General features: G+C 47.6%; 1 protein-coding gene across 1 annotated transcript in view; it reads left to right on the top strand.

Annotated features, from left to right (window-relative positions):
• ADCY2 (adenylate cyclase 2 (brain)) overlaps positions 1-23,930 on the top strand; it is a 200,078-nt gene that overhangs the window by 138,373 nt on the left and 37,775 nt on the right. The window contains exon 18 of the mRNA XM_015409355.1: positions 728-812. Within this exon, the coding sequence (XP_015264841.1) occupies positions 728-812 (85 nt within the window). The remainder of the gene's footprint in view (positions 1-727; positions 813-23,930) is intronic.

The raw sequence follows: 23,930 nt of genomic DNA, 5'->3' as shown, positions 1-23,930 counted from the left end.
TTCAGCAGCTTGTCGGTGGCAATTAGCCGTTATAAAATAGCAATAACACTGTAGGTAAAAGGTAAAGGTTCCCTTGCTCGAAAGCCAGTCGAGTCCGACTCTAGGGTTACGGTACTCATCTCCGTTTCAAAGCCGAAGAGCCAGTGCTGTCCGAAGACGTTTCCGTGGTCATGTGGCCGGCATGACTAGACACCAAGGCGCACGGAACGCTGTTACCTTCCCACCGAAGAGGCACCTATTTATCTACTTGCAATTTCTTGCTTTCGAATGGCTAGGTTGGCAGGAGCTGGAACTAGAGACGGGAGCTCACTCCGTCATGCGGCACACTAGGGTCTCGAACTGCTGAACTACCAACCTTCCAAATCCACTGCAGTTCAGCGTCTTAACCACTTGAGCCACCGCAGCTCCAATAACACCGTAGTCATGAGCAAAGATTATAACAGTAAGGATGAAAACTATCAGGTCCGCGGTCACAGCACATTCCGCCAGCCATCTCACGCTCTTAAGAGTCTGGGTTTGCTGTCAAAAATTCAGTTCATGCAGAGTAGCAACCTTTTCCGCAGATAAGGGGTTTGATCCCTTGGCTGCTTTCCACTAGCAAGAGCATTTTCCTCCAGTGGAAAGAGCCCTTCCCTGATGCAAGACAGTCAGAAGGAATCGCTAGACTCAGAAATGGTGGAGCATTTTCATTATCCCATACATTTGAGCCTGGTCTTTGTTTCCACAGGCCAGGGATCCTGAAAGATCTGAAGACGATGGGTTCCGTGTCTCTGTTCATATTCTTCGTGACCTTGCTGGTGCTCAGCAGACAGGTAGGAACCTTTTACAAACGCCTTTGTATTATTGTATTTTTTAAATTTTACATTATGCCTTTCTCACTGAGACTTACAGTGGATTAAAGGTAAAGGTAAAGGTTCCCTTGCTCGAAAGCCAGGCGAGTCTGACTCTAGGGTTGCGGTGCTCATCTCCGTTTCAAAGCCGAAGAGCCAGCGCTGTCCGAAGACGTTTCCGTGGTCATGTGGCCGGCATGACTAAACACCAAGGCGCACAGAACGCTGTTCCCTTCCCACCGAAGTGGTACCTATTTATCTACTTGCAATTTCTTGCTTTCGAACTGCTAGGTTAGCAGGAGCTGGAACTTGAGACGGGAGCTCACACTGTCACGCGGCAAGGCTGCAACCCAGGTCTCGAACTGCTGAACTACTGACCTTCCACAGCCTGCAGTTCAGTGTCTTAACCACTTGAGCCACCGCAGCTCGCTTACAGTGGATTACACAATGCAAATCAATGCAGTCTGTAAGATGAGATTTATAATGTGATAGAACTAAGAATTGCAGAAATTGGAAACAAAGCTGTCATCTGAACAGAGGTGGACGATTCACTGGTCGTTTGTTTATAATGTTCCATCTGCCTGCATTGTTCTTTCTCAGTTTGCACAAATGCTTCTATTCATTTACATTTCCGTATTTATTTATTTTTTTAAAGTAAGAAACACAGGATGGCACAAAAAGAGCAGAAGAAAACAGTTTAGCCTGATAAAGGGCCAATATTAAAAATCTAGTGTAAACTTATTATTTACAAACACGGTTAAAAACAAATAAGGGCCCAATGAATGTCTTGTTACAAAGTGCAAGTGACCTGAACCCAAGGGCCAGTACAGGGGACCTGACACGTTTCCGCCCCTTGGGGGCGTTCTTCAGAGGTGAAACAGTTTGAGGTGCAGGTAGACACATGTTGCAATGTGACATATTACAATGAAATAACCAGGGCTTTTTTTGTAGAAAAAAGCCCAGCAGGAACTCATTAGCATAATAGGCCACACCCAATAGCAGAAACTCATTAGCATATTGGGCCACACCCCTGATGGCACCACTCATTAGCATATTAGGCCGCACCCACATGTTACCAGAAGTGTGGTCATCGAGCCACACCAACCTTTTGCTTGTTATTCTGTTTACCTTGTTTGTTGTCAAAACTCAGAGCTTTTTTTGTAGCAGGAACTTTTTTGCATGTTAGGCCACACACCCCTAATGTAGCCAATCCTAATGATTTTCTGCTGTTGGGTGTGGCCTATTATGCTAATGAGTTCCTGCTGGGCGTGGCCAACTCAGGAGCCAGACAGAACTCCGTTCCTGTACATTCCTGCCCCAAAATAGCCCTGGAAATAACCAACAAAGGAAAGTTAAGCAGCAAGATTAATAGACACAAGACAAGGATGTTTACGAGGCCTCTAAAGATGAAATGCACAGCTGTTGAATTAGAACATCTTCGATTTCTGGTCCAGAAAATACCTATGTGACTATCTTAGTCAGAGCTAGAATGTCCTCAGCAGTTTAGCATCATATATATTCCAACACGCACAAAACAATACGCTTGTAAGTGTGATTTAAGGAAAGGAAAGGAAAGAAAAGAAAGTGTATTCATGAGCTGTAATCCAAAGTAGAATATACTGCTAATAGCAAAATTAAATAGTCCTGTGGAGATGGCCTTTCATCCCGCAATTTTCTCTTGAAGCTCGTTGTACTTGGCCTACCTTGCAGGGTAAGCAATGTCAAGCTCTCTGGGCTAATATGATGCTAGGAACAAATTAGCAGGCTGGAACCTGACTCCCGGATAATGACCCTCAAGCCGATGGATACGAAGACAGGGAGTGCTAGCCGAAGATCAAAAGAGGGGGATTTCCCACCCTGGGGCACACTACTATTTTATGTCCCAAGAGTAAGGACTGCCCCACACCCAGGACCACCGGAGAATGGAAGATTTGTATTCACTTACCGTGAAGCTTCCTTCTCGGTGGTCCGGGAGTGGGGCAGTCCTGCCCACCCAGTTTTGGGGGTTATTTTGGAGGAACATTTATGAAGTTTCTCTCAGACACTAAAACAAAAAATTGTGAGTTAATTGGGTGAGAGAGCGACAGAAGGTTTCAACCTTGGTCTACACCCGCTGGAGGGGCATAAAGTTACAAGGCTGGTTGCCCCGAAAATTGAGTTTCACTATGGTGGGGAGAAGTGTTTTTTCCTTTCCTTAGTGTGATGTTAGGGGATGCACGGCTTGGAGACGACTGGGACGTTCCCAGGGGACAGGCCCCTCCCCTTCCTGTATTGATTTGAGGAAACCGACCCTGTTCCAGAGGGAGGAGCCTATTCCCAAGAGTAAGGACTGCCCCACTCCCGGACCACCGAGAAGGAAGCTTCTCGGTAAGTGAATACAAATCTTCCATTTTCTGAACCCAAAAGGGAAGCTCTCTGGACTCTCTTCCTGGACTCTCTGGGGTCCCATGTATCTTGAGACTGATGCTGGCTATATGGCAGATTCCCATTTTGGCCGTGTGTTAGCTACACACTAAGAAGAAGCCCAGACCTTGAATTCAAGGTAATGGAACTTCTCTGAGGGCTTCCGCCTCTTAATAATTAAGTGCTTGTTCCTTTAATTACATCAGTTACAGACAAGTTTAGTCAGGTTGAGACAGATTGCGGTTTGCCATTTTATTTTCCATCTTTTGCTCAGCCCTGCTGCCTATAAGAAAGCTGCAGTAGGTGCATGATTTGTTTATCGAGAAAAAGGGGGGGGGACTCCACCCAAGATATGTCTGTGATATATGAGGGTCAAGCTAACAAAATAAGTTATCATAAAAATACAAATATTTATTATGGTGTACACATTAGTAAAAGATAACATAGGTTAAAAGAAATGATCCAAATATCAGACTCTTAAAATTTTTGCATAGATTTGATAGTTTTGCATATACAATTGAGGAGTATATCTTATGGCCAGTAGACCATACACATTTCAGCCCCTTAGGGCCTTCCTCAGTGGTCAATATTACTATTGTAAAACAACACACATCACAAATAATCAAGTTGATTACTACCTTTGATGGAAGAGACAGACATCGAGACACACTGGATATTTGTTACCGGAACAACTTGGACAGTATGTGCAGTTACCACGAGAGTAGGGCTGCCAAGCCGCAGCGGGGGATCCGTGCGTCATCACAGGATCCCTGCCGCGGGGGGACAGTGATACGCGCTGCACTGGCGTCGAGATTATCCATGGCCTACTGTGTAAACCTTTGGGAATTGCACATCACATGAGAAAGCAACACCTGGCTCTAAAGAAAATCTTTTTTTCATATATTTATTTCTGGCTGTGTGTTGTTTTACAATAGTAATATTGACCACTGAGGAAGGCCCTAAGGGGCCGAAACGTGTATGATCTACTGGTCATAAGATACACCCGTCAATTGTATGTGTAAAACTATCAGCTCTGTGTGTAAAAAGTTCTAAGAGTCTGATATTTGGATCATTTCTTTTCACCTATTTTATCTTCTATTAATGTGTACACCGGAGCTGCGGTGGCTCAAGTGGTTAAGACGCTGAACTGCAGGCTGTGGAAGGTCGGTAGTTCAGCCGTTGGAGACCCGGGTTGCCGCATGACGGAGTGAGCTCCCGTCTCTAGTTCCAGCTCCTGCCAACCTAGCAGTTCGAAAGCAAGAAATTGCAAGTAGATAAATAGGTACCACTTCAGTGGGAAGGGAACAGCGTTCCGTGTGCCTTGGTGTTTAGTCATGCCGGCCACATGACCACGGAAATGTCATCGGACAGCGCTGCCTCTTCGGCTTTGAAACGGAGATGAGCACCGCAACCCTAGAGTCGGATTCGACTGGCTTTCGAGCAAGGGAAACCTTTACCTTTAATGTGTACACCATAATAAATATTTGTATTTTTATAACAGCATGATTCATTTATTAAGCCTTTATTACTTGAATGCTAGAAATCAGAATCCTGTATCCTCCTCCAGTACCACGTCCTACTCTCAGCCATGTTAGCAAAGGCAAGTAAGGGTTAGAGGGTGAGTGGACGCCTTCATCCCTAAGGGTGTGGAAAGGCCTCTCCTTGTTCCTGTTGGAGCTCAGCTGAGCATGGTGGTAAACATAGTAAAAAGGCAGAAGTAGCACAGGGCTCCGGAGGCACAGAGGGTTGGAGTCCGACTCCTCCAGCTGGTTATATCCTACCAGTTGAGGGGTGATGGGGAAAGAGCTTCATCGGAGGAAAGAGGGAAGTAGGCAGTTTACAAAGCAGTGACTTGGGGTGTCCTGGAAAATTCCAAACTCCCAATAAGGAAGAAGCCCTGTTGCCGTCTGCAGTTTTAGTGGGAAGATACCAAGGAGCTGCGGGGGCTCAAGTGGTTAAGACGCTGAACTGCAGGCTGTGGAAGGTCGGTAGTTCAGCAGTTCGAGACCTGAGTGTGCCGCATGACGGAGTGAGCTCCCGTCTCTCGTTCCAGCTCCTGCCAACCTAGCAGTTTGAAAGCAAGACATTGCAAGTAGATAAATAGGTACCACTTCGGTGGGAAGGGAACAGCGTTCCGTGTGCCTTGGTGTTTAGTCATGCCGGCCACATGACCACGGAAACGTCTTTGGACAGCGCTGGCTCTTCGGCTTTGAAACGGAGATGAGCACCGCAACCCTAGAGTCGGACTGGACTGGCTTTCGAGCAAGGGAACCTTTACCTTTTACCAAGGTATACCATTTCCTGACAGATTAGTAAAGGTTTCCCTTGCTTGAAAGCCGGTTGAATCCGACTCTAGGGTGTGGTCAGGGGTGATTTCGTAGACAAAGAGGTGCAGGAGCACATTTGCATAACTCATTAGCATAACTCATTTGCATATGCCACACACCCTGACATCACCGGACGTTTGTCAGAAGGCAACACCCACTGCTCAGGCTCCGCTGGACTGTTTTGGATTGCTAGCTATTTGGGGGGGGGGGACATGCAGATCTGTCCTCGCAGAGGAGGGAGAGCTTGTACCTGAATAAAACTTGGTCTTAAAGGTGCCACTGGACTGTTTTGGGCCAGGGGGAGCTCTGCTACTTACCTGGCTGCTTCTTGCTCTGACTGAGGGCTGCTGGGAGCAGGGGGTGGGGCTTGTTGCATGTGCCCGCCCCCTGGGCTCTTTACTGCCGGAGCACCACTCCTGTGTGCTCCTACAGGAAATGACCCCTGGGTGCGGTGCTCATCTCTGTTTCCCAGCCAAAGAGTCAGCGCTGTCCGAAGACTGCTCTGTGGTCATGGGGCTGGCATGACTAAACGCCGAGGCGCACGGAATACTGTTACCTTCCCATCGAAGCAGTACCTATTTATCTACTTGCAGTTTCTTGCTTTCAAAGTTGTAAGGTTGGCAGGAACTGGGACCAGAGACGGGAGCTCATTCCGTCATGCAGCACTCGGGTCTCGAACTGCTGAACTACCGACCTTCCGGTCTGCAGTTCAGCGTCTTAACCACTTGAGCCACCGCAGCCCTTTCCTGATTGATTACGTACCCGCAATTCAGATAAAACAGAATCTATGGACCATACAATTCCAGATTGTCCTGTTATTTTAAGACTGAAGATCAAAGCTAACTCTCCCATTACTTGAAGCTAGTTCTGACTCCCCGGATGAGAATATTTCTGGGTTATTAGGAGATGTAGAAAACCAAGTGACTGTACAGGTGGCCAAATATTTCGTGGTGGTTATGGCACAGCGTATTGGAAGACCCACCTGCCTGTTTTGTTTTACCTGATGGTCTGCTCCTTTCCATGTCATTGGGTCAAAGGAAGAGTAATCAGATTGGACTGGAAGGAAGGAGCCCTTTCTCTTCCAAAGACCAGGGCAAAACTCCACAAATCTTTTTTTTTTTTACTGCAAATTTCGGGGGCAGAGGGGAGGTAATCATCCGTGTTCGCAGGTTTTGCAGGAATTGACCACTTCATTAGATGCATAAGCAGTGTTCTCAGTAGGCAGATAAATCTATGTATATTAGCCTGAGAGGGGCAGTTGCTTTGAAACGTAGACAGTCTGTGACATTTGCCCTGTGAAGCGCATTGGTACAAGACAAACCCATTGATCATCCACAGCAGCAGGTTCCCTGGAGAAGCAGTGTGGAAAGGTCCCTCAATAAATAATCAGTAGTATTAGGTGATGAAATCATCTTTCTAGACATGCTAAGCTAATTTAATGCCTGCAATTTGACAGGAAACGATTGTCTTTATGGAGGGTTCGTGAGAGAGGTTACATCTGGCATTCTTTAAGTCGCAGTACTCACCGGGTGAAGTGAAGAAACATGTCTTACGTTTATTTGTTTAGGAAATTTCTATACTGTCTTATCAGAGTTGTGCTCAAGGCACTTAGCAATTAAAACAGTGTTATCAATATAAAAACAAGCCATTAGCCCAGGGATATACACAGTATTTTCTGTTGTTCAGTCGCACAGTCGAGTCCGACTCTTCGCGACCCCCTGAAGTTTGCTCAATTTCATGTTCGTTGCGTCTATGACACTGTCTATCCATCTCATCCTTTGCTGTCCCCGTCTTCTTTGACTTTCAATCTTTCTCAACATCCGGCGTCATATCTTTTAGCCTTTTGATACTGTCCATGGGGTTTCCTTGGCAAAAATACTGGAGTGGGTTGCCATTTCCTTCTCCAGGGGATCACGCTTGGTCTGAGTTCTCTGCTGTGGCCTGTCCGTCTTGGGTGGCCCTCCACGGCATAGCCCACAGCCTCATCGAACCACGCAAGCCCCCTCGCCACGACAAGGCAGTGATCCATGAGGGGGCTATAAAACTATGCATAAAGCAGTCCTCAGAACCAGAAGCAGCCCATTAAAAAAAAGCTGGAAAGATAAAGGTAAGGTAAAGGTAAAGCTTTCCCTTGCTCGAAAGCCAGTCGAATCCGACTCCAGGGGACGGTGCTCATCTCCGTTTCCAAGCCAAAGAGCCAGCACTGTCCAAAGACGTTTCCATGGTCATGTGGCCAGCATGACTAGATGCCGAGGGGCACGGAACGCTGTTACCTTCCCACCTATTTTGTTGTTGTTGTTGTTGTTCAGTCGCACAGTCGAGTCCGACTCTTCACGGCCCCATGGACCAGATCACGCCAGGCCCTCCTGTCCTCCGCCGTCCTCTGACGTTTGCTCAATTTCATGTTTGTTGCATGTCCCACCTATTTATTGACTTGCAATTTCTTGCTTTCGAACTGCTAGGCTGGCAGGAGCTGGGACCGCTAATCAAAAGCCTGGCGTAAACAGAGGTGTTTTGGCCCGACACCTAAATGAAATCAAGTAGGTACCAAGCAAACCAGGCACTCAAAGGTGAGAGGAGCCACCGCAGGAAAAGTCCTGTTTCTCTGAAGGTGGGGGCACAGAGAGCAGGGCTCGAGAGGCAGATCTTAACTGGTGGGCTGGATAATGTGGGAGGAGATGGTCCTTCGTATATGCTGCTGACCCCAAACTGTTTCAGGTCTAAAACATAAGAACAAGTCTTGTGCATTGTGCTCAGAAAGAGATGGGTAGCCAGTGCCCATCTGGCACATATAGCAGAGGGGTACTTTGTGAACAGACTGGTACTATCCCAGGAGAATGAGGGAACACCTTTTGTTGTCACTTGCAGCGTCCATTTCGAACCAGTCCACAGTATCATTAATCATCCACACTCCATCCTGGACAATGAGGCTTCTTTCAGGTTGGCCTCCATGCAGGGCTATTTTTGGGCAGGAACGCACAGGAACGGAGTTCCGGCTAGCTCCTGAGTTGGCTACGCCCAGCACGAACTCATTAGCATAATAGGCCACACCCAACAGCAGACACTCATTAGGATTGGCTACATTCGGGGTGTGTGGCCTAACATGCAAAGAAGTTCCTGCTACAAAAAAAGGCCCTGGGTTATGACCACAAACAAGGTAAACAGAACAAGAAGCAAAAGGTGGGTGTGGCTGGATGACCACACTTCTGGTGACATGGGGGTGTGGCCTAATAGGCTAATATGCTGTGCTGTCAGGGGTGTGGCCTACTATGCTAATGAGTTCCTGCTATTGGGTGTGGCCTGTTATGCTAATGAGTTCCTGCTGGGCTTTTTCTACAAAAAAAGCCCTGCCTCCATGTAATCTAAAACAGCCGCTATTCACTAGTAAGAATAGGCCACCTAATAGATCCCCTGATGTTTTCTGCACGGGGAGAGGCTTCTGTAGATTCCCTGTTACTGCTACAGCTGCTGGTACAGAGCAGGGTCAACAGGGCTCCACATAGGCAGGTTTCCCCAGAGTGGCTTTGCCCCCGTCTCCCACCAGCAGCCATTCCACAAAGGTTTTGCCCTAGTCTTCCAACAAGCCGTTCCACCAATTTTTAAAAAAAATGGCAATTGAATATTGTTAGAATGATTAACAATCAGCATGTCGGGTTATCTGAGATTCCCAGCTGTCATTTAAAAAAAAGAAAAAAGAAAGAAAGCCTCTAGACTCTTTTGTTGCAGAGATATGCCTTTCCCCTTATCTCTCTACAGTTAAAGGTAAAGGTAAAGGTAAAGGTTCCCTTGCTTGAAAGCCAGTCGAGTCCGACTCTAGAGTTGCAGTGCTCATCTCCATTTCAAAGCCGAAGAGCCAGCGCTGTCCGAAGACGTTTCCGTGGTCATGTGTCCGGCATGACTAAACACCAAGGCACACGGAACGCTGTTCCCTTCCCACCGAAGTGGTACCTATTTATCTACTTGCAATTTCTTGCTTTCGAACTGCTAGGTTGGCAGGAGCTGGAACTAGAGACGGGAGCTCACTCCATCATGCGGCACACTCGGGTCTTGAACTGCTGAACTACCGACCTTCCACAGCCTGCAGTTCAGCGTCTTAACCACTTGAGCCACCGCAGTGAAAACAGGCTACTTAATTCTTTAAAAAAAAAACAAAGCTGGGAGTTCAGAGAACCTGATACAGTGATTGGTATATATTGGCCCCGGTCACACGGAGGATTTGCTGCGCTAAAGGCACGAATGTCAGGTGGATTTTCGGGGCGTGATCACACCACAACATCTGGGAAGCATAGCGCACCCGTGGCGTCCCGCCGAAGATGCGCAGTAAAAAAGTACTGTGGAAAGTGCACTAGTATCTGGAAAACACAGGGCAGGGGCGGGCATCTGATCGCGGGAGCGCTAGTATCCCGTGGTATCCGGCGCCCATCCACGTCTCGTCGCAAACTGGATTTTTTCGTAAGCGCATGCGCACAAACACATAGCTGAAAGCAGTGCTGCTCCACGGAACTGCGCATGCGCACAAACGCGAAACGTTTGCCGTGCCGCTTCTTTGCTACGCTCCAGCATTGTGCTGTGATCGCCAGCTAACAGCCTAAGCACGGAGGGCTACTGCACTTTATTTTGCTCCGGGGCAAACAGCCACGCCTCCCCCCTGCGTTATCTGGCCCGTGTGACTGGGGCTATTATAATGATGATGAATTGCCAGGTTTTTTTTTTAAAGCCCCTGTCGGTGGCAGTGAAAAGAACTGGGTGCTGCAGGGACAGAGGCAGAGAAAATGGCCGCTGTGTGGTTGAGACCCGGAGAATCCACACTCTGCTGCCCAAACAGCAGCCATCCAGGCGTTGCTGTGATCTTTTCCAGAACGCTGTAGCAAAACATGTTTGGGAAAGTATAATATACTGGATTCAGACGCGTGTCAGTGCTTGTATCTCCCAAACACCCCACACCCCACACACACACACCACCACCCGTGATAAGCTATTTAGAAGGTGACTCATCTCCATAAGTCGGGCGCTGGATCTGAGGTGGCCGATAAGTCCATCCTAGGATCCTCACCCACTATTGTGTTGGAACCTGAAGCTGCGCTTGTGCTCCTGACCACGCGCATGTACACTCTTTAAGAATACACAACAGAAAGATTGGAGAAAAGCTGAGGAAACCATGGTGAGGGTACACAAATGCACAGCTGTGGTGTGGGGGAGCTGGGGAAAAGCCCGTTTCCCAAAAGCATCAGACCTCGGCAAATAATCTGTGTAGAAACAGCCACAAACCAGATCCCGCAACAAAGCCAGGTGCCACCTCTGTTCCCGATTGACTCAGGCAGCCAGGGCTATTTTTGGGCAGGAACGCACAGGAACGGAGTTCCCGCTGGCTCCTCAGTTGGCCACGCCCAGCAGGAACTCATTAGCATAATAGGCCACACCCAACAGCAGAAACCCATTAGGATTGGCTACAGTAGGGGTGTGTGGCCTAACATGCAAAGGAGTTCCTGTTACAAAAAAAGGCCCTGGGTTTTGACAACAAAGTAAACAGAATAAGAAGCAAAAGGTGGGTGTGGCTGGATGAGCACACTTCTGGTAACACGTGGGATGTGGCCTATTATGCTAATGAGCTGTGCTGTGAGGGTGTGGCCTAATATGCTAATGAGTGTCTGCTTTGGGGTGTGGCCTATTATGCTAATGAGTTCCTGCTTGGGCTTTTTCTACAAAAAAAGCCCTGCAGGCAGCAATATTGCAGGTCCTCATAATCTCTACGATGCCATTGTGGTCTCCCTCATCCGTTCATCCCCAACTGTGATGTGTGGAATTATTTGTCAGCGAGGCCCTTTTGCCATCTGCACAGGAGAAACTGGTCAGTCTCTGTGCAAAATAATAAATTGGCAGATTTTGACCAAAAAAAAATGACATTCTGTGGCAGGGGAACGTTTCAGTCTGCCACCTTGAGCTGCCGCCGTCCTGAAAATCGTCCCTCTTCAACAGAACAACTTCAGAAGAAAATATGTTGTCGAAGAAGAAAGCTCCCAACACGAAAGTGCAGAATCAAAATTTATTGTGTAGCTTGATGCTATCTAATTAGGTCTGAGTGAAAACACAACAGCTATTAAATCACCTTAACAAGTCCAGAAAGACAGTGCTATTGTCTATTATCATTCCGCTTGTCTTGTATGGAATAGAGATTTGCACAGAAATATTTATTTATTGTCCCGCCGTGGGCTCCTCCACGGCCTTTCTGGACACTGTGGCAGGACTGGCGCTGCCTGCGCCGGGCCCTCAGCAGACTATGGATGTCTGGGGCCCTGGGGTGGCGAGTTCCTGGGACGGCGGGGGTGACGGTCCCGGGAGCTTGGGAGTCGGTCTGGGAGACGAGCTGGGACACAGGCCCCTCCCACCGCGAGCACGGAGGTACAGGGGGCTGAGGGAAGAATCTGGCACCGAACCCGTCCTTCAACCTCTGACTCACGGGCAGGCTCGATTAAGGAGGACTGTCAGCTAGAAAGCCCCAGACGTACCCTGTGGCATTGAAAACGCCGACGCATCTAGCATGAGTCCTCCCGTTCCCCCCGGAAGTGGGCACGGCTCAGCACAACCCAGCGCAAGGCTCCAAGCATGGGGATATACAGGGAGGCGGGACAATAAGGGGAAACACCTAGGGAATGGGCAGCACGGTGATGGAAGGGTGGAAGAGCCAATAGGAGTGTATCATGGGGAAGGGATTCCCCATAAAAGGAAGGAAGCGAGTGAACGCTGGGGAGGATTTTTTCAGGGACGATCACCCTGCTAAGAGAGAGAGATAACAAGGGTGAATGGTCTGAGGAAGGGTGACTGGGGCGTGAAGCAACCCCCAGTCCTTCCACATCTGAGGCGTTTGCTTCCTTTCGGAGTCTCTCCTCAACACGGCTACAGGAGTGTCCAGACCTGGGGGCGACCCCGAGCGCGACATATATTATAATATTTATATCCCCCTTTCTTCCTTGCTCCTTCCAAGTATCTCAAGACCCAATGTGGGTAACAACTAGGGGTGTGCATGGGGGGAAAATCCAGTATTTTTTGGATTTGGGTAAACCAAACCCGAAAAATATTGGTAAATGCTGATATTCCTGGATCCCAGTATTGGTGTGTGTCGTGGCCTCGTGGTGCCCCAGGCACCAGTGGCCTGCCGGCCGTACTGGCAAAGGATATGGGAGAGAAGCGAAGATCTCAGAAATGGAAGAGGCCTGGAGTTTCGCCACTGCCAGTGCCTTCTTCCTCGGGTCAGCAGCTCCTTTGCTCGATCTCTCTGGTCTCACACAGCTAGTTGCCCCCGACATCCTCCCCGACCTTCTTCTGCTTCTCTCCTATTATCCTTTCCTTCCTCTCGGTTATCCCTCCCCTTTCTCTCATTAGGGAGTCTATTGCACCCATGTCCTGCCAATCCCTACGTCTGCTTTTCCCATAGGACCACTCCCCCTTGGTCCCATCCCCTTGTGGTTCCCTGTGATGCCCTTCCCTAACGGTTCTACCTATGGGTGTGCCCACTTCCAGGGCGTCTGCGTGAGAGACCGCCCGCGTCCATGATGTCCCTGGCTCCCTTTCCTCTGGTAAGTTTGGGCTTTTCCATTTACTCCGCAACTGTGCCCGTGCCCGTCTCCCTGGCGTTGCCTGCCGGCAACCCGAGCTTGACTCCTGCTCTATCTCTCTGCCTGTCTTCCCTAGTGCTTGGTTTCGGGGCGTCCCTGTCCTCGGGGGAAGTGGGGCTGGCATTGCGTTGGTTTCCTGGATCTCGCCTGTAGTTCCCATAGCTCCAAGAAGGTCCCCTGTGCTCCTGTTGGGCTGTGGGACAGTATGATACATTCCAAGGGTGGTCAGCCACACGGAAAGCTTGTAAGCAGGGCAAAAAAAATGACATCCATCCTCCGTTGCCCATCCCCAGAAACAGGTCCCTGGGGACCTGTATGTCATGCTGCCTTTGTATGTGTTGGTTCCTTTTAGCTGTGATGGTTAATTACCACTGATGGATCCATTGACCCTGAATTAGCCCAGCTCTTTTCTGAAGCTACCTTAGTTAGGCACAGCTATTTTCATTGAATTCTGTAAGCTAAGTGTCTGCTGTGTGAGAAAACTGCTTCCTGATGCTGATCAATGGCATCGAATAACCCTGAATCCCACTGCTATGAAAGGGGAAGGACGCATTCCCTCTCACACACACCACTCGTAATGTCGCTATAACCCTTTGTTCTATGGTGGCTGAAAAGAACTTTATAGAAAATCATGAATGCTTTAGGCCACTTGCATAAAAAAGCAATTAAAAATGAACAGAAGCTGAACGAAAGGGGGTAGGGGAGGGAAGTGCCGTCAGGTCGCAGCCGACTTCAGGAGACCCGGTAGTGTTCTTCAAGGCAAGAAGAGTTCAGAGGCGGTTTTGCCATGGTCTCCCTCTGCACAGCAACCCTGAACTTCCTTGGTGGTCTCCCATACTTTAATGACAGGAAGTGGTGGCAGTGGCTACAAGCATGGACGGCTTCAAAAGGGAATTAGATAAGCATGTGGAGCAGAGGTCCATCGGTGGCTATTAGCCACAAGGTATAGATAGGGACTCTGGGGCAAGTGATGCTCTGCCTTCTTGGTGCTTGGGGGGAGGTCAACAGTGAGAGGGCTCCTGGTGACCTGGCCCCACTGGTGGACCTCCTGATGGCACTGGTATTTCTGGCCACTGTGTGACACAGAGTGTTGGACTGGATGGGCCTTTGGCCTGATCCAACATTGGCGTCTCTTATGTTCTTATATGGAGCAGAGGTCCATCAGTGGCTATTAGCCACAAGGTATAGATAGGGACTCTGGGGCAAGTGATGCTCTGTCTTCTTGGTGCTTGGGGGGGGCAACAGTGGGAGGGCTTCTAATGTCCTGGCCCCACTGGTGGACCTCCTGATGGCACCTGGTATTTCTGGCCACTGTGTGACAGAGTGTTGGACTGGATGGGCCTTTGGCCTGATCCAACATTGGTGTCTCTTATGTTCTTATGTTCGTAATTAATCCAACCCTACTTGGCTTCTGAGATCTGACACGATCGGGCTAGGCGGGGCTATTCCAGGTCAGAGCAAACAAAATATACAACTTGACAAACAGTAACAGCAGGAGCCGACCAAATGCATGGAAAGGTATATTTTCCCCCCTGCCAGTGGAAGTAGAGGGAAGGTGTTGCGTCTTGGGCAGCACGCAAATGTGTGTGAGAGAGAGACAGAGAGAGAAAGAGGGGGAGGAAGGGAAGGAGGGAGGGAGCAGCTTGGCTCAAGTTTCCACCTTTTAGGCTGTGATCACACACACCTTTAGATCCAACACAGCTGTGAAAGAAGACGATCAGACAGCAACATCTGGGAAAGGTCCCGCAGTCGTCAGCAACCCGTGCTGCTCTGCCACAGAAGCGGAGTTAAAAGACACCGGGGAAGGTCTGGCTCTAAGTGGCTGTGATGGGCCATGGGTGGACTTTCCCCTGTCTGATAGCTCAAGCATGCTCTTATGCCGTTGGGATGGTCTGGTCATTCCACCTCAACAACGTGCCATTGTTTCCCCCCCTCCCCTCCACAGTATGTGCATCATCGCTTACTCCATACGGAGCCCTCGGTGCAGAGGTGCGATTCCTCGTGTATGCGCATGGGAAACAAACAGCCAAAAACCCCACCTCACCCGCAGTTGCGTTTGATCACACAGTAGGTGCGTTCAGACGGGGCATTTCAGCCGGCATAAACTGTACCGGTTGAAACCGGTGCAGTTTATGCCGGCTGAAACACGCTCACACTACCTCCCTCACAGCGCAGCACATCACCATATGACCGTTCATACTCCCGACACACAGCAGCGCATGTCGGCATTTAAATTTTTTTCCAGTTTACGCATGCGCATGAGCACTCATCTACAAAAATGTGAAAAATCTCCGTTTGCGCACGCGCAAAGCTAACAGGGTGAATCACAGCCTTGGCGTAACGCTTCTGCACGGTGAATATTGTGAAATGAGTTCCGGCAGAAGAGGGTTACCTGTGCAGCCTATGTACTATTTCACCTTCAATCCAGCCCCTCTAATGAAACACTTCCCTTTGGACTTCTGACCCGAAAATGGCCTCCGTGAGATCCCACACTCGTCTAAACGCTAAAACGAATGACCAGTTAAACTTTGGTTTTATTAATGCTGGTGCGAAGCTCCGCTCATGCGCATACCGCCGACGCTTAAAATTTTTTTTTAAAATGATGGACGAAAATCGGAAGCCTCGGGCTTCCGAACGGAAGTGGCTCTACAATGGTGGAGAGTGATCAGATGAGGGGGTAAAGCGATTACAACCGTTGCACTCAGGATATCACCACTTGGGGACCTAGTGGCAGAATACAACTGTTTAAAGCTCTTTGCAACGGTTAGGGACGGAAGGCAGATGTTCGCCATGTGAACGCCGGTAAGTACACCGATTCCAACCGGCACCTATACCGTTGCAAATGCCCCGTCTGAACGTACCCAGTGACAGGCTGAGCTTGCAGCTTCAAAGGGATGTGTAATCTCACAACTGTGTGTCCAATTCCTCCAGAGTAAATAGCCTCCCTTCCCCTCTGCTCCAACTGGCGCGGGTGACCGCAGCTTTAATTAATTACTTATGGGTCCACCTTTCTCAGTGAGACTCAAGGGTGGATCGCACAGTGTAAAGTAATGCAGTTTGTGGGGTGTGTCATCTAATAAGCAATGTAACAGGACTACAGGAATCTGAAAAAGAGAGTAACTATTAGACACGATACATTACGCAACAGAGAAGATTGTATTACATAAATAGAAAACAATGCAGTTTAAGATAACACATACAGCAAACAGATAATACATGCTATAAACAGTGCTATAGTTCACAGTCCCACTCCTAAAGCACCTTCCTGAACCATTCGGTAGCTGTGTGCTCTCCTAAACAGCTCTGCTGTATCTGACATGAACAATTCTGTTGTATCTGAAGAACTGTGCATGCACACAAAAGCTTATACCCAGAATTAAACTTGGGCCCCGGTCACACGGGCCGGATATCGCGAGGGGGGAGGGAGGCGTGCCTGTTTGCCCCGGGGCAAAACAACGCACGGTTGCGCAAGCAGACGTCCCGTGGTGGTCCCGTAAGTAGGGGGGAGGTGCCAATCACAGGACAATTCTGCGGCGCAGCAAAGAAGCGGCGCGGTGTGGCAAACGGGTTTGTTTTTTTCTGTACACCAAAGTATGCGTATGCTCCGTTGGGTGCTTGTGCGCATCCATGGAGACTTGGGGGGAAAAAAACCTTTTTGCAAGGGGACATGGGCGGGTGCCGGATGCCACCGGAAACACGATCAGACGCCCGCCCTTGCCCCGCGGTTACCGGAAACTAGTACCTCGGAGGTACTAGTTTTTTACCCCGCATCTTCGGCGGGAAGCCTCGGGTGTGCCACGGGAGCTCTACACTTCCCAGATGTGGCGGTCAGATCGCGCCCGGAAAATCCACCTATCTTCCGTCTCTCTAGTGTGGCTAATGCTCCGTGTGACCGCAGCCTTGGTTGGTCTTACAGGTGTTACTGGACTCAGACTTTGTTTTGTTGTATGTAGTTTCATGGAGCGATAGTGTGGAAGTCCTTCTGCCCACCTTAAGCAGGGCACTCCATGTGGTGGGGGAATGCAACAGAGAGTGCGCATGTACAGGCAGTTGTCGGTATGGCCTGTTTGCAAAGTGGTGCCTGCAGAAGGCCCTGCTGAGTGGAGTGAAGCCGTCATGGCGGAGCGCAGCACAAGAGGAGGTCCTGGAGATACAAGGGCCCAAGGCAACGAATGGCTTTTTCCTGTGATAGTCCGGACCATGAACTGAACTCAGTGACTGATGGGGAGCCAGTGGAGTCACTGCGGCATGGCTGTTGCATGCATGCATCTGCCAGCTTTATAAAAAAAACCCACTTGTGTGAGAGGAAAGAAGAAGAGAAGAGAAGAGAGATCGGATTTATACCCCGCCCTTCATTCGGAGTCTCAGAGTTGCTTACAAACTCCTTTCCCTTCTCACCCCCTCAACAGACACCCGGTGAGGTGGGTGGGGCGGAGAGAGCTCTCTCGAGGACTGCTCTTTCAAGAATAGCTCTGTTAGAACTATGGCTTTCCCAAGGTCATCCAGCATCTGCAAGTGGAGGAGTGGGGAATCAAACCTGGTTCTCCCAGATTAGAGTCTGCGCACTTAACCACTACACCAAACTGGCACCAGACTGCAGAAAGCTAAATCTAGACAGAAGGGGTAGTATAAGATGGTCTCGTTCTTGTCTCACTAACCTTTTAGAGTTCTTTGAGGGGGTGAACAAAAATGCACACAAGAAGAAGAAGAAGAGATTGGATTTATACCCCGCCCTTCACTACCTGAAGGAGTCTCAGAGTGGCTTACAAACTCCTTTCCCTTCTCCTCCCCACAACAGACACCCTGGGAGGTAAAAGAAGAAGAAGAAGAGATTGGATTTATACCCCGCCCTTCACTACCTGAAGGAGTCTCAGAGCGGCTTACAAACTCCTTTCCCTTCCCCTCCCCACAACAGACACCCTGTGAGGTAGGCGAGGCTGAGAGAGATCTTGACAGAAACTGCTCTTTTTCAAGGACAGCTCTTATCAGAACTATGGCTTGCCCAAGGTCATCCAGCAGCTGAAGGTGGAGGAGTGGGGACTCAAACCCGGTTCTCCCAGATGAGAGTCCGTGCTCTTAACCACTGCACCAAACTGGCTCTCATCCTGTGGCCATTCATGACGTATTTCAGACAGAAAGTCAAGATGGAGTGAGAGGACGTGGCAAAAAAGCGACAATCGCTGGTTGAAAAGTTTTGTTTTACTTTGTTTATATCCCACATTTTCTCCCCAGTGGGGACCCAGAGTGCCTTATATCATTCCCCTCTTGCATCATTCTCCTTGTCCTCACAACAACCCTGCGAAGTTGGCTAGGCTGAGAGTGTATGACTGGCCCATGGCCACCCAGTGGGCTTCCGTGGCAGAGTGGGGATTCTAACCTGGGTTTCCCAGTCTGACGCTTTGAACCAGTACACCATGCTGGCTCTGTGAGGCGTGAGACAAAGCTCGCATGTGTCCCACACTGTCACTGCATTACTGGGGCCAGGGTAACAGTATTGCTAGGAGACGGGCTGCTGAAGCATTATGTGGAAGGGCTTGTTTGCCTTCAGCCGTTTCTGCACTGCAAAATCCTCCCTCTCCTGGCAGTTTTTCTTCCTCTGCAGACATGCATTTGAAAATCTGTAGGGTGGGAGAAGCGATATTGGTAATGAGGGGAGCCTAATTCTGCCATTGACCGAATATAGCCATGAAAATGGGCAAACTGGGTGGTGTGGGGGGGGGGAGACTCCAACACTCAATCCAAGACAAGGATTTAAAAATAATTCTTCATGTCAAGATTTATCTTCAGTAGAGGAGGCAGGTTGCAACCTTAGCCAGAAAGAGGGACATGCGGCATTAGCTGTAGAGATCAGATTGCATCAAGATCGGCTCTCCTCTGGACTGAATGAGCTGCCGGAACGGCTGTCCACTCCGATCTCAAAGTCATTGCAGATCTTAACCTGATAGCAGCAGCAGCAGCGCGTTCTGAAATGGAGCAGAGGCGTTGCTGTTCATGAAGAAACGCGTTAGCTTTAAAATGTGACCCCTTCGAGAAGAAACAAATAGACTGAAAAATCTGGAGAACAGATCCCAGAAAAATTATCTAGCTTCTGAGGTTTTCTGAATAAAAGTGAGGGATCTAGCACTGATGTTTTCCCCGGGCATATGGCTGTCTCATGTACCTGATGATAGAATGAGCATATAGAATCAGACTCTTCACCAACAATGACAGTTTAAAACTCAAGGACATCATTGCTATATTCCTTTATTGCATTAATGCGAGGCTGCTTTGGAAGAAATGGTTCCAGTTCTGAAAGAAATGACATAGCGCACAACAAAGTGAGGGTAAAGAGCTGTTCTATCAAACAAGTACTCTTATCTTTGCTGGGTAAATTGCTGTGAAGGCTTGAATGACAGTAACTCTGTCAGTTAGGGCAAAAACCGCAGTACTGTTTTAACCATCCCCATTTTAACTATTTCAAGCCTGTCACACATGCGGCAGCAAACTCATCTCCTATAGTTTGATGCATAGATTACCCACATTGAACTGATGCTTCCAAAGTTATGACTGTAAATAGGAAGACCAGCCTTGTTTGTTTGTGTAATTGAATTGATCAACCGCCCTCCCCAGTGGGACTGGGCTTAGGGTGGTATACAACACAGTCTCATAAGCACCAGGTCAAGTGGTTAAGATGCTGAACTGCAGGCTGTGGAAGTTCAGTAGTTCAGCAGTTCGAGACCCGAGTGTGCTGCATGACGGAGTGGGCTCCCGTCTCTAGTTCCAGCTCCTGCCAACCTAGCAGTTCGAAAGCAAGACATTGCAAGTAGATAAATAGGTACCGCTTCGGTGGGAAGGGAACAGCGTTCTGTGCACCTTGGTGTTCAGTCATGTCGGCCACATGACCACAGAAACGTCTTCGGACAGCGCTGGCTCTTCAGCTTGGAAACGGATATGAGCACCGCAACCCTGCGCTGCATTGGCTCAAGTGGTTAAGACGCTGAACTGCAGGCTGTGGAAGTTCAGCAGTTCAGCAGTTCGAGACCCGAGTGTGCTGCATGACGGAGTGGGCTCCCGTCTCTAGTTCCAGCTCCTGCCAACCTAGCAGTTCGAAAGCAAGACACTGCAGATCATCAAGAAAATCATCAATTCCCTCACCCAAAACGCAAATTAAATTACAACAAGCCGTCAACCCACCTGTTAACATCTCCACGGAAGAGCTAAAAGCCGACTTAAAATCTTGGGTTCAAGACGTTATGGAGCAGTCAGTGCAGGAAACAATTAAAGGAGCGGTAGCCCAGGTGATAAAAGAAACTGTGCAGTCAATACTCCCGATAGTAATGAAAACTGAAATGGAGCCAATCCATACGAAATTGGATGCCATATATGCGGACACCGAAGACCTCAAAAAGCAAATGGAGAAATACAAAGAAGATACGGAAAAAAACACAAAAAAAATACAAATACAAGGCTGCAGCAATCATTTTGGGAAAGTCTATGGTTGCTTCCGGTTTGGAAGCCAGAGATGATGTGCTGGCTGCTCCTGTAAGTTTCACTTTCGCCGCCATTTTTTCTGAGCGCTGCGTCATTGTTTATAGTTAGTAAGAAGTTTGAAAAGTCTCTTAAAGTTTGGAAATATCGCTTTCTTGCTAATCCGCACCACACTCAATCACCATCCACTCTTTTCAAGCTGCCCCCACCTCCCACTTTTAACTCAGTTCCTTGGATGTGGGGATTCCCCCCCTTCCAATTATTTTTGGCTTTGGGGCAGCTTTATTCCTGCCGTTCAGATGGCAGCTTGCTAAATGGTAGGTTTACTCCCATTCTTACTTGTGTTTGTTTAAGCAATAGAGAAAATCAGTCCTGGCAGATCTCTTGCATGCTTGGTCCGGTGTGCACCTCTAGGAGCCATTGCTGGCTCCATGCCATGAGGACCTATCAGGGCAAAGAGGGGCCTCCATCCCTCAGCATTCCGCCTTGGGAGAGGCACCTCTCATGCCCCAGGCTGCAACCCTCCTGCAAACGGTCGTGGGGTCCAAGATCAACTCGGACCCCTCCCCATTGGCACATTTGTGCGCTGCTCACTTCAGAGCAACGATGGCGCGCACCCACTTGCGGGATGCTGAAAACCGGAAGTCGCCTATTTCCAAGATCAGTTCAAGATGCTGGTTTTGACCTTTAAAGCCCTTCACAACCTGGTACCCACATATATGAAGGACTGACTCCTTCCCTATGTCCCTGTGGACCAATTGCAGTTATCAGGCAGCCATGTGTTGTCCATTCCACAACTTGGGGTGGCTCATCTGGCACAGACCAGAGCTGAGGCCTTTTCCATCATGACCTCGGCTCTGTGGAAGGGGCTCCTTGAAGGGGTGAGGGGGCCCTCCTCCTTGGAGATCTTCAGAAGAAGAAGAAGAAGAGAGGAAGAAGAAGAGATTGGATTTATATAAAGCAGGAGGCGAGGGTGGCTTGAAAAGAGCGAATGGTGATGGAGTGAGGTGCAGATTAGCAACAAAATGATATTTCCTGACTTAAAGAGGCTTTAAGAGACTTTTTAAAACTTCCTATTAAGTTTAAACAATGACGCAGCGTGTAGAAAAAATGGTGGTGAAAGCGAAACTTACAGGATCAGCCAGCTCATTGTCTCCGGTTACCAAATCGGAAATAGCCACAGACTTCTTCAAAATGATTGCTGCAGCCCTCCGCCCTCTAGTGGACTAGATGACCACTCTCAACCAGAAAATGGATTTGATGCACAAGGAGCTTCAAGATACTTCATCAAAAACAGAGGCACAATGCTTGGTCAAGAATCGATATGGCTTGGGTGTCGATCGATCTTGCTAAAAGTATAGATGAGATCGAAATACTACCAAGATCATTTGCTGATCACAATCCAATAATCCTAAAACTTAAAGTTAATGCCAGAAATCCAAGATGGACAATGAATTTGAGTCTATTAAAAGATAAAGAGATTGTAGGGGGAAAACCCAAACTTTAATAAATGAATTCTTTATTAATAACACCGCCCAAGACACTCCTATAGAAATAATTTGGGATGCATTCAAAGCATTTATAAGAGGATGGTGGATAAATCAGGGGGCATGGAAAAAAAAACAAGAGAATAAAATATTTGAAACCTTAACTAGGGAAATACAAAGAGAAGAGACTAGAATTATAAAGTCACCTAAAGATCTAATAAATGCAAGAAACAGGATAAATAAATTACAACACCAGCTTAACCTTCTTCTAATTAAAGAGACAGCAAAGAAAATAGAAAGAGCAAAACTTTACTACTTTGACAATGCTAATAAGCCTACAAGATGGCTCGCCTATAAGTTAAAAAAAGAAAAGGAAAAAAGACTTATAAAAAGACTTAAAAATAAGAAAGGGGAAGTAATGACATCACAAAAAAATTTAGAAGAGATAATTCGGGAGTTCTACGGGAATTTATATAAAGAAGAAAAAGTAAGAGAGAATGAAATACAAGACTATCAGGGGAAAACCGAAAAAGGGAAATTTAATAATGCACAGATGGACACACTAAACAACCCTATCGAAATTAGTGAAATAATAGAAGCAATCAAAAACGGGAAAAAAAAGAAGTCGCCAGGCCCGGACGGGATCCCAACAGAGTTCTATCAGATATTTGAAGAGCAGTTAGCAAAACCATATAAAGAGCTACTTAATAATATACCCCAATCAAAGAGGATACCCGCCTCTTGGAGTGAGGCGCTGATCACTTTGATTCACAAACCAAACTCTGATGAGGAAGAAGTAAAGAACTATAGGCCCATCTCATTACTAAATACAGATTATAAAATCTTCGCAAAGATATTGGCCAACAGAATGAAAAGAGTGCTTTCAGAAGTAATCCATAAGGACCAATCAGGATTCTTACCTAAGAGAAAGATACAAAATAATGTAAGAAATATAATAAACGTATTAGAATATTACGAAATGCAACCTGGGAGGCAACTGGCCTTAATTCTCTTAGATGCAGAGAAAGCGTTCGATAATATAAGCTGGGCGTTCATGTTTAAAAAATTAGAGCTATGGAACTGTGGGGTGAACTTTTGTGCAATGATAAAAGCTATGTATAATAAACAAAGTGCTAGAATATTAATAAACGGTGAGATATCTCAGGATATCCAAATCCAGAAAGGCACAAGACAAGGGTGTCCTCTCTCCCCGTTATTATTTATATTTATTATTGAGTCACTACTTGAAAAAATCAGATCCAATGTAATGATAAGAGGGTTGAGAGTAAAAGGGGAAGAATTCAAGGTACAAGCCTTTGCCGATGACCTAATATTTGTATTGGATGATCCAGAGCAGTCTTTGCCAATCTTATTAAAGGATATAAAAGAATTTGGACAACTAGCTGGGTTTAGAATTAATATTCAAAAAACAAAAATAATAGTTAAAAACTGCTCCCCAAGATTGATAACAAGGTTAAAAGAAATTTCCGAAATGGAAGTAGTGCACAAAGCTAAATACTTAGGTATTTGGCTATCAGATAACATCGCAAAAATGTTTGAAAATAACTATCAAAAACTACTAAAAGAAATCAGTATAGATCTGAAAAACTGGGAACAAAAACATATCTCCTTAATGGGAAGGATAGCGACTATAAAAATGAATATATTACCAAGAATCCTATTTCTAGCACAAAATTTACCCATCTTAAAAAATTATGAGTTCTTCAAAGACCTAGAAAGAATAACAACTAAATTCGTTTGGCAATCTAAAAGACAGAGAATTAAAACCAAATACCTACAGGA

Source organism: Gekko japonicus, unplaced genomic scaffold (genome assembly GCF_001447785.1).
Source record: "Gekko japonicus isolate JY-2015 unplaced genomic scaffold, Gekko_japonicus_V1.1 scaffold707, whole genome shotgun sequence".
Classification (NCBI taxonomy): Eukaryota; Metazoa; Chordata; class Lepidosauria; order Squamata; family Gekkonidae; genus Gekko; species Gekko japonicus.
This window is presented reverse-complemented; position numbering and strand designations above follow the sequence as displayed.